The sequence below is a fragment of the Squalius cephalus genome, assembly GCF_949319135.1.
Source record: "Squalius cephalus genome assembly, chromosome: 7".
NCBI classification, from domain to species: Eukaryota; Metazoa; Chordata; class Actinopteri; order Cypriniformes; family Leuciscidae; genus Squalius; species Squalius cephalus.
In genome coordinates this window covers 24,705,779-24,716,336 of record NC_137128.1, presented here as the reverse complement: position 1 = coordinate 24,716,336, position 10,558 = coordinate 24,705,779, and the positions used below count along the sequence as shown (strand labels likewise).

The 10,558-nt window shown below is 36.5% G+C and overlaps 1 protein-coding gene across 2 annotated transcripts; it reads right to left on the bottom strand.

Moving 5' to 3' along the window:
* Positions 1-405: 405 nt before the first annotated feature.
* Positions 406-8,429, bottom strand: olfml2bb (olfactomedin-like 2Bb). Of its 2 annotated transcripts, none has more exons than XM_079876434.1 (8): positions 8,001-8,219; positions 7,438-7,704; positions 7,152-7,259; positions 6,574-6,735; positions 5,959-6,148; positions 2,622-3,068; positions 2,342-2,518; positions 406-1,313 (listed from the first exon to the last, which is right to left on the bottom strand). In XM_079876434.1, the coding sequence occupies exons 1-8, from the start codon at positions 8,142-8,144 to the stop codon at positions 715-717; spliced, it is 2,094 nt and encodes a 697-aa protein (XP_079732560.1). In that variant the 5' UTR covers positions 8,145-8,219; the 3' UTR covers positions 406-714. The 2 variants fall into 2 exon arrangements, with proteins under 2 accessions (XP_079732560.1, XP_079732561.1); XM_079876435.1 differs by having other exon boundaries at positions 407-1,313; positions 2,622-3,071; positions 8,001-8,429.
* Between the last annotated feature and the right edge of the window lie 2,129 nt (positions 8,430-10,558).

Genomic DNA, 10,558 nt, shown 5'->3' with positions numbered 1-10,558 from the left:
CTCAACTGGTTTTTCTAGGAATTTCTCAGAGGAAAGAGGCAAGGAAAAGATTTTTAGAAGAGCTTGCGGACTCTGATAACAGATGTAGCCTATACTAAAGTAGTATCAGTCAATCCTTGAGATCGAAATCTGTATGTAATGCACATTCCTAGTCTTTTAGTGCAAAATTACTCAGTGCATGTCATTCAAAGATAAAAATGTTTGGCATATTCTTTCATCAAATTTGAATATCTCCTCCTTTTCAGCCACCTGCTAAACAGAAACCTTCTTTGATGATCCAATCAATTTCAGATGGAAAGCTTCATTTTTTTTGACTCAAAAACTCAAAAATACACCATATTATGGAAGTTTAATGGGTTGTTTGAGAATGACACTTTAGTCTGAGGTAATGACACTTCACAAATTTAGAAGAGCTTGCTATAAAGTTTATTTTAAATTACATTATATACAACATACATGTACACTTCAAGAAAGCAGTGAGAACCTTGTCACGAATAGCTCAATAATAGTTTTGTATCCCTTTGAGAATAAGAAACATCCTTTGAAAAGCAAATACAAAAGACATGCAACAGACAAAAAAAATAAGATATGATGAAATATTCATAAAAATATTTGTCATGTAGACTGATCTACAACCCACTTAAGACACAATCATTTGACTATTTTATACAGAAAGTGCTGCACGCAGTACCTAAATAAAGTGTTAAATTACTGTTAATAAGCAAATATTACATTGTAGGTCACTTGATGGCCGTTGTCCCATGCATAAAGCATGCGTTCCTTAGGGTTATAGTCGATTTGTGTGGTGTAGCTGTAGCTGTTTATAAAAGGGAGACGGGGAATCATCTGGGTGTGTGTGTGCGTGTCGAACGCGTAGGAAATATTGGCATGCGTGCGCTCAAAACTGTCAATGGCGTACAGAACGCCGCAGATGACGAAGCAGTTTCCATAGTAGTTCCTCCTCAGGCCCGTCCTCCAGCTCTTCACTTTCTGTAAGTCAGAGGGTTGAAGCTTGCTTAGGATGATCACTTCCTGGTGAAATCCCTCTTCGTCCAGAGCTGGGTACACTAACCATAACCCGCTCTCGTCCACACTAAAGTTAACGTCTGAATGCCCTCCCCAACCCCAGGGCGCCTCCTCCTCCTCTAATACTGCATCATGAAGGGTGGTCCAGGCTGCTACGTACCGGAGACGAAGATCAAACCTGATTATATCACGAGAAAAAGCTCTATTGTAGAAGAAAGAGCCACCGTAGACGACATGGCCGGTGCCAATCCAGTTATAAGGGAGTTTGTAGGAGTTGCTGAACTGCCCTGTGAGAAAAAGAAGAGAAAGAAATGTCACATATCTTGCAGGGGTCGATCATGATCCTGTTGCAAGGGACCCCCTTCCTAAAATATAAAGGCAGCTGTATATTTGCATGTATAAAGAAGAATAATTTATGCTATGTGAGAAAAGAAAGTATGATCTTGTGATATGTTGTCTTCAAAATTGAATAATTGGCTTTTTATAATATTGTAACTGTACTACTGTAGCTGAATTAATTAAGATATTATCTGTAAGATGTACTTTGTGTTTTGTACTTTTACCGTACATGTTTTGTAGTACCACTAAAGTAATGTTATATTACTTTATATATAACGTTTACTGTATTACTATGTATAAATGTGAAGAGAAAAAGTTTCAATCTAAAAAATCTAAATAAGGGTGAGTACGATCTTTTTTACGTTTTTGAAAGAAGTCTCTTATGCTCACCAAGGCTGCAATTATTTGACAAAAATACATTAAAAACAGCAATATTGTGAAATATTATTACAATTTTAAATAACTGTTTTATATTTGAATATATTTTAAAATAAATTCATTCTAATATGCTGATTTGGTGCTCAAGAAACATTTCTAATTATCATCAGTTGAAAACTGCTTAATATTTTTATTGTGGAAACCGTGATACTTTTTGTCAGGACTCTTTGATGAATAGAAAGTTCAAAAGAACAGAGTTTTTTCAAAAACAGATTTTTTTTGTATCATTATAAATGTCTTTACTGTCACTTTTGATCAATTGAATAAGTCCTTTCTGAATAATAGTATTCATTCCTTTAAAACAATGCACTAACCTAAAGCTACAGTAGTGTAGGCTATATGCAGATTTGTTATTATTTTGTACAGTTATGGCTCCAACCAGTCCAGTTCCAATCAAACTGTAAGAATATACAATTTGATAAAAATAACCTTTTTTTATTTATTTACACTGTAGACCCCCTAGCATCCCTTTGCAGACCCCAAGTTGAAAATATACAGTACAGTATGCTTCAAATGACTATTTTAAAGTCAGATGTACCTTGTTTAAAGGTGTCCATGTCACGGAATTCCAGAAGCTGGTTCCCATAGTAGTAGTCGGTCACATAAATAACTTTTCCATTGCCTTTTGGGTCTCTCATCCAGGCACCTTCATTTTTGCCATATGTGTTGTGTGTAACAGGATCAGCAATGCTTGCTAATGTGTCCTTGCAGATCCCTGTCAACAGTAAAAAAAGATGGGAAGAATCTATATATCACAGATCATACTCTAAACTCTTTTAGTTAATAATCATCAAAGTGGGCTCTAGGTTCAAGCTTACCTTGTTCTTTGGTCTTCTTTGGGGGTTGTGTGTTTGTCTGAGTCGTAGCTTCATCCCAGCTAAGTTTGGACTTCTTTGTGGGGGCTGTAACACTGGCCAGCTGTTTTGGCACTGCAAGAGAAGTTGCAATGCTTGTTGTATTAGTGCTTGGTGTCGTTGTGGTAGTTAAAGTCACTGAGGTTGGCAGGATTGCCCTTGCTGTTGTAATTGTGCCTGACTTCTTGGCTTTTACAGTCTCTCCTTTAGTTTGCTTTGTCACATTTGGCATGTTTGCAGCAGAAGGGTCTCCATTCTGTGGGTTGAGCTTCATTAAGGGTGTCTGGGTCACTGCTGCAGGAGTTCCAGGTCTTGTCACAGATGCAGATGCCTCTTGCTTATGGAGCTGGTCCTCAATTATTAAATCCACAGAGCCATCGCCACTTACAACCTCATGTGCTGCAGTGGCAACTACTGAGAGAAGAAACATAAAATGCTTAAGTTGAACTTGTTTGAAAAATTTCACCAGTAGTCTGAAAAGAATGGGTCTTACACAGTGCCTAATTTGTAAATGAATAATTGCCAGACAAAATCTGTGCCTGTTCAGAGGGTTCATGCAGAGTGATCGGTGGCAAGCCCATTATTGTAATTCATTTCAATGGTAAGATGTAGTTTTTCTCTTTATGAAAACAACATATAAAGGCTAATATAAGAACTCAATGCTTGCATGTAATATCTGTGATTGAAAAGGCTCTGTGACCGACACTGACCATACAAACAACTTACAAGTAGTACAAGACCATACAAGTTTTCCAGGAATGTGTCATGTCACTAATTGGTGATCTCACAACTATAAGAGCATCATATCTTTCTGCATGGCCCTAATTACATGTATATAGCGATGTTGAGACCAAATATTATTCCTTTGATCTGTGATATTCTTTTGCCTTTCATTACATCGATTTCTGAATATGACCGTTGCGTGTGTCTCCCACTATCCTGATTAGTATTAGCAGTTCCATCTTCGGGATCTCTTTTGATCCGAAACACCATCAGCTTTACTCGTGGAATTGGAAAATGAAAATATGCTTGACTGTCTTTTTGACATTTTGGCGATATTTCATTATTTTTATTCGAATCATTTGTCAGGTATTTACACTGCACTCCAAAATTTACACTTTACTGCGCACAAGACAATAAGCAGTATGCACCAACCAATGAGAGCGATTTTGAACTTAAAAAAAGCTGATTGGTCAAAAATATATATGCTGCGGGCCAATAGCAAAAGACAACCTCCAAATACATCTGCATAATCCAACGCTGACTCTGTCTCTCACATCACCATGTAATGCAGGATCGTTTAAAAACAAAATGCCGGAATGCAAAAATCCCAAATCTGATATTTTCCGAAACAGGATCCGGCTCAAATGAAGCACTGGTCTTACAGCAGCCTGAATGTCTGCCCAACCTCATGGAGCAAAAGTCTCTCTCCACCATCACATTTTACAGAGCCCCTTAAAGGGGTCATCAGATGCAAAATTCACTTTTATATGGTGTTTGCATGTAAATGTGTCTTTGCAGTGTGTGGACACAACCACCATAGAATGAAAATCCATTCACTTCTTATTTTTTAATCCTCAAAAAGCCTAAACACTCTCAATAATCAAGCCGTTTGGATCTGCCCACGACCACTGACGGACTGTCCCGTATTAGCATATTTCCGATCTCAGCCATTTGTATACTGTCTGCCAAGGCATCACTTTACTTGTCTTGTGTCCACACCCCCCATGGAAGAGAGGGGTGGGGTGAGCAGTTCTCATTATTATTTAAAGAGACATGCACTGAAACGGGTCGCTGTCAACAGAGCTGTTTTTGAGGAGGTAAAAAGGGTGTTGTTTATACAATCATTGAGGAATTTTAACCAAAGTATGTTACAAACTTTACAAGACCCTAAATAATCATACCAACTTGTGGAAAATAGGCATCCGATGACCCCTTTAAGGGACTTCGTGGTGGAAAAAATTTGGGATGGGAGATTTTTTTTATTTAACTTTTTTTTTTATCTTTTGCGTTCCCTCGCAAAACTTTTGCGTACCCCCGAGAAACTTTGTGTTCCCTCGCAAAGATATTTGAATTCCCTCGCAAAACTTTTGCGTTCCCTCACAAAGATATTTGCATTCCCACGCAAAAACTGTTGTGAGCTTTAAACAGACACTTCCTGTTTAATGTCCCGCTGGCAGTGTTTCAGACAGCTCCGTACGTTAACAATGAAGCGTTTCATAGTGTTTGAACTTGGACTCAAATGTAAAGAAATGCGGCCAGTGAGTTCTTAGGAGTTCAGTAAAGTTGGCAATATATTCACAGATTCGAACTTCCCGGATCAATATTTGTGAGCTAAACATTGTTAAAACACAAATGACACCTATTTACAATCACAGTAACGTAGACAACGAGCTACAACCCAATTTTCCTCAAAACGAGCTTTATAATCTAAATTTGCATGTTGCAACCGCATGTTGAGAGACCGTCTGGTGCAATATAGCCCAAAAAACGTGAGTATTATTATTATCTATTAAAACCAGTACCAAATCAGCATCTAAGTATGATTTCTGAAGGATCATGTGACACTGAAGATTTTAAAATATACTAAAATAGAAAACAGTTATTTTTAATTGTAATAATGTTTCACAATATTACTGTTTTACTGTATTTTTAATCAAATAAATGCAGCCCTGCTGAGCATAAAGAGACTTATAAAAACAGTGACCTCAAACTTTTGAATGGCAGTTTATTTATATGCATAAATATTTTGCAATAAATTTTAAATATATTGATTCTAAACTTACATTTTGCTATAAATTAATAGTTGTATATTGTTTTAATTTGATTACATCATTTGCAGTAGTTCATTGCCTCATACTAGAAGACATTAAGTAGGCTACACATAATTTTTTTTCTCCAGATTTTCATATACCTTTTTGTTTTACATTGAATTTTGTAATGTTGTGATTCATTTAAAAACTGGTTGGTTTAGTTCATGGTTTAGAACTCATTACTGAAGTGTTTTTTTGAAAACCCTATGGATAAAATAAATAGGGAAAGTAGTACTTCTGGAAACAAGTTTGCTGTTAAAATAATGTGGGCGGGGGTCACTATGTAATGCTAATGAGTGATTATCAGTGTTGAACTTTCATTTAGCTTCTTGTTGAAACACAAGAACTTCTTGTTGTTCCTTCTTAGTTTTTTTCCTCAGTTGCTAATATCTTTGATAAACACAGGAGCTGCAACTTGAGGTCCCAGTGTAACAACATACATCTTTAAAATGGATATAATGAAGTAAAATGAGATGTTGGACACTCACTGTGCTCTTCCCCCTCACTATCCTCCATCGTGTTGGCTTTGTAGAAGGTCATGCTTCTGATGGTCATGTCATTGGGACCTGCTTTGGTCTTCACAGGTTTATGTGGCTCCTCCTGATCCCCAGAGTTGCTTCTCTTCAGCACAGGCTTGCTGGGGCCCTGATTCCCAACAAACTTCTCCTCATATTTCCTCTGCTCAGGAACAGTCAAATTGCCAGTTAAATTATTATCTTCACAAATGCATGTAATTATCGCTGCATCAAATAAGCAGCATTAATTGTCTCTTTCCAAGCCGCCCATTTTTGTGTGGCTGCATAAATCTCCTGGATGAGATTTTTGGGAATGGGAATTTGTGGTGTATTAATGACTTGAGCATACTGTGGGAAAGTAGGATGGCTGTAATCGACTTATTTCTCTACTGACATGTCTTCAAGCTCACAGTAAATTCAACCACTGTTTCCACTGGGCAGGGTTTAGTACTGGTGGCTTTGCCCTTTGCATGCATTTTATAAATGACATTTGCAGTGTGTATTAGTTATATGTTGGCAGTTGCCATCTATGTGAAGTGAGACAAATATCAAGGCATTTGTAACGGATTGTGCTAGTGTGTCCTGTACCTCGGTGTGAGCAAACGCCGCGGCCACATTCTTCTGCAGCGAGGGCTCCAGCACACTGAGACGCTTCTTCTTCTCTTGCCGCTGGTTGGAGCGAGGCCCCTTCCCCTGCGCTTTTTCACCTTTCACGCTCATTTTCTCCTTTGTCAAGTTTCCGGAAAACGACTGTAGGGAGAATGTAAACACAATAGAGATCCATGGGTGGCAGTTCCGCCTAAACCACCTGAACTCAATTCCCCTTTGTCCAGTGGCAACATTTGAAAGGACACAGTGATTTCTGTTGTCATGGTAATACTGAATAGTGCACAGAAGCAACATTGTTGTTTTAGGGAACAGTATGATTAAAAATAAATAATGTGACAACCTGTTCTTGTTCTTAATGAACCATGACTGGATTGGTCTGCTAATGTGGTAAAGGATGCTTAACTTTTTTTTCTTTTACTATCAGCACTTTTTTACTAATAAAAAAAGAATAACTTTTTAGTTATGGCCCACACAGCAAGTAATTAATTTATTGATTTATCATTGAGTGTGTAATATATGAATACATGTAATGTACTATATATATATAACTCACTCACTTTCTCTATATTATCGACCCGTTCCAGAAGTTTTGTTGTGACGGAGTGAAGCCTTAATAAGTCCATCCCATAAAATGCTCCCTCTAGCAGGTCCATTATGGTTGAAAGCTGAAACATTAAAAAATAAGAGTTTAGATGGTTAATAGAAGTTATTTATAAATATAATACGCATTTATTTAAGTCTAAAACAAGAATAAATAGGATAAGTCTGGTTTTAAAACTGATCCAGTATCCAGTATTATTAGGGATCATCTATTAAAACCAGTGTTGTGATGATTCCCTTTACCTTGATATCGTCCCGCCCGGCGTCTTGCAGCTTCTTAAACCTGAAGTCTCCCTCACAGGGGTTCAGGGCGGACGGAGGGGCGATGCAGGCACACTTCTGGCAGCTGGGTCCTGCAGTGACTGTCTCCACTGTGTAGAAGTCCTCAGCCTTGGCTTGACCTTCTTCAATGCGCTTGCATGCGCTCCTGCTCAGAGGCCTTACTACACACTTACACCGACAGTCTGAGCCCTCAGAGAGAGTCTTCACCTTATCATAGTCCCCAATGAGCTATTAGAGTCAAGAATGGAATCATTATTATTTATAAAGTATAAATAAAACAAAATTATTAACCCTAATTAAAGTTTTCAAATTTTTTTAAATAGTGCTTTATAGATTATTATATTATGTACATATGACATATATATTATGTGCATATATAAATTGGTAATGCAAATTCTTTAATAATATAATACAATTATTGTTAATAATATTATTATTAATGTAAAATACACTCACTAACAATCATACAGTATGTTCATGTAATCATTAGATTTTTTAAAAAGTAGATAACCAAGAAGAATTACCTGTGTTAAGATGTTTTCTTGATTGTCCATTTCATCTTCTAGAGTTGCATGGTTTTCTATATTGTCAGCAGTCTGTTGCTCCGTCACACTTGCACGTGTAAAACAAAACGCGCCACAGCAAAAAATCAAAAACAATAATTCCATTATAAAAATTCTTCAGACAAGAAGAGCTGCTAAAGCAATTTTAGTAAGATGTTAAGGTGAAGAATTTTCTTTGTCTTTTCGTCCAAGAAAAAATGCAATTATTCTTCATGTAATCTATGCATCAATGGTCCATTAATTAATGAAGATGTAAAAAGTGCCCCTGGTGACGTCAAAAGGGTCCTTGGTTTGGTGAAAGCAGATGCTTATGCTTTTTACAGACAGAAAGAAGACCTTCAGTGTGTTGGATAGCCAGTGATGAATGGATATTTGAAAGGTTTGCTGTATGAACAGAAGTCAGTGGGCAGGAACCTAAAGCAGTGTTTGAAGACAGGGAGGAGTTCTGCCATTGGATCAATGACCCAAACTTTTTACTGCTCTACAATAAATAAATGCATAAACAAAAATAAAAACAAAAACAGTACAGATATAAATAATTTAAAAGGCCTAATAGCATGTTCATGGTAAAAGTATTCAAAAGCATTTCACAGTGGACATTAATTATGTCTTAATTATGAAATAATTCTCTAGAGGGTTTAGATATATTGATCAGTTGTTTATGAGTCAAAAAACATCTATTTTTGCAAGACATGATTTACAGAAAGAAACTCTCCAAATACCAATGAAGCTGCATCTGAAGTAGAGCGTTTACGCCATCTACTGCCATTTAGACGAACTGCAAGTTATCAAAACAAATGGGAAAATGTTAATGTGCAAATTACCTGTGTGAGAATATTATTATAAAACTACTTGGTTATTTGAACTCTGGGTAATGTGTTTATTTTTCAAAATGATAAAAGTGTTCAAAATATTAAGCAAAAATCAATTTGATATATTTATGCATCCCTCCTTATCCGACGAATGACTATAAAACAGTATATGCAACTAATTATTTATTTTAAATATCCCCTCCATATCACTCTGCCTCTTCCTCTCTCACTCATTTACTCATTCTCACATACACTCTTGCACAATGCACACACTTGAATCAGGGGGATATAGCCTAGACTGTCCTAAAGTGAACTGTCCTGAATTACCAAAAGCAAACAACATTTATTTTGACCAAAGTTATGTATATAAATTTTGACAATTTCAAAGAGATGTAAATTGTTTGTACAGTATAAAGAGTTGGGTTGACATAACAGTTAATTGCAGAAGTCAAAAGTGGGGGGAATTTTTTTTCCCTGGATTACCTTAATTCACCCTATACCAGACTAGAGCACTGTTACCAGTGTTTTGCAGAGACCTCAGATTTTACATTTATGTTCTTAGCAGAACCATACCAAAAAGTGCATATAATTTGTTAGTATTTATTACTTGAGCAGCAAAGAATAAAAACTCAAAACTTCAGAAAGACAAAACATTACAAAATAAACAGAGTACTTCCGAGATAGTCCCCGCACCATCGGTGCTCGGGCACTAATAATAATAAGAAGACAATGTTTCATAGGTTTCAGATAATAAACCAAAAGTATTTACACTTTCTAGCTGTCAAAATTTGTGAAACATACAGTTAACTACAGTTATGTCCTCGTCTAGGATGCTTGTGTAAACTTGAGGCAAATCACATTGAGAGCGGTTAGAACTAGAAGTCCCAGCATTTTTGTTGTTGTTGTGCAGATGCCACTTGGATGTTATGTATCTAATGCAACAAAAGTGTCCAAATACATTTTTGGGGTCACTGTAGTTTAATTGTAAATGTTGAATTTGTAAAAAAAAAAAAAAAAAATACCCTTCCATGATAAAAGCATGTCATAACTCCTTATACATGATTGCATCAGATTAAATAAATGTACAAATACCAATCCAATACTGTCATAACTGTCTAACATTAAATCAGCACAATGATCGTGTCATTGATTTTAGGATGTCTCGGATACTCTAAAATGCCTGACAGATAGCTCTTTGTGTTTGGTAATGCTTGATCTACGTTTCATTTTATATTACTGGGAATGTCCATATGTCAGTGTCTGTAAGAAAAAGATTCCTACAGTTTGGCAGCTCCAAACAAAAGTCTATTGTGTAGGCACAATGCCCTTTAGCAGTGTGAAGCAGCACTGAAGCTGTTCTTGACATTGACTCGCACCTACAAGTATGCTGCTATAGGTCTTTAATCAAAAGTCATGTTTTTTTTATCACAGGTGTCTATTGTTTCATATATCAAGTGTTTGCAACAACCTGGCATTGTTCAAGTGTGGAGTTTTTATTCTCGTTATATCATGAATGATGGAGTCTTAATTGATGGAGTCTAAAAATACATGCACGCACACACACACACACACATACACACGTGGGGTTTTCATGTTCTATGGGGACATTACATAGACAAAATGATTTTAATTCTGTAACAGTATTATATCCCCTACCCCTAAACCAACCCATCACAGAAAACTTTTTTACATTTTCAAAAAACATAA

Bases quoted from the DNA above. Each gene is read 5' to 3' on its own strand.
- olfml2bb (XM_079876435.1), bottom strand. From the start codon at position 8,144: ATGGAATTATTGTTTTTGATTTTTTGCTGTGGCGCGTTTTGTTTTACA. The intron at 7,705-8,000 runs GTAATTCTTCTT...TGACTCTAATAG, and splicing joins AAGAAAACATCTTAACACAG to CTCATTGGGGACTATGATAA. The intron at 7,260-7,437 runs GTAAAGGGAATC...TTAATGTTTCAG, and splicing joins CCGGGCGGGACGATATCAAG to CTTTCAACCATAATGGACCT.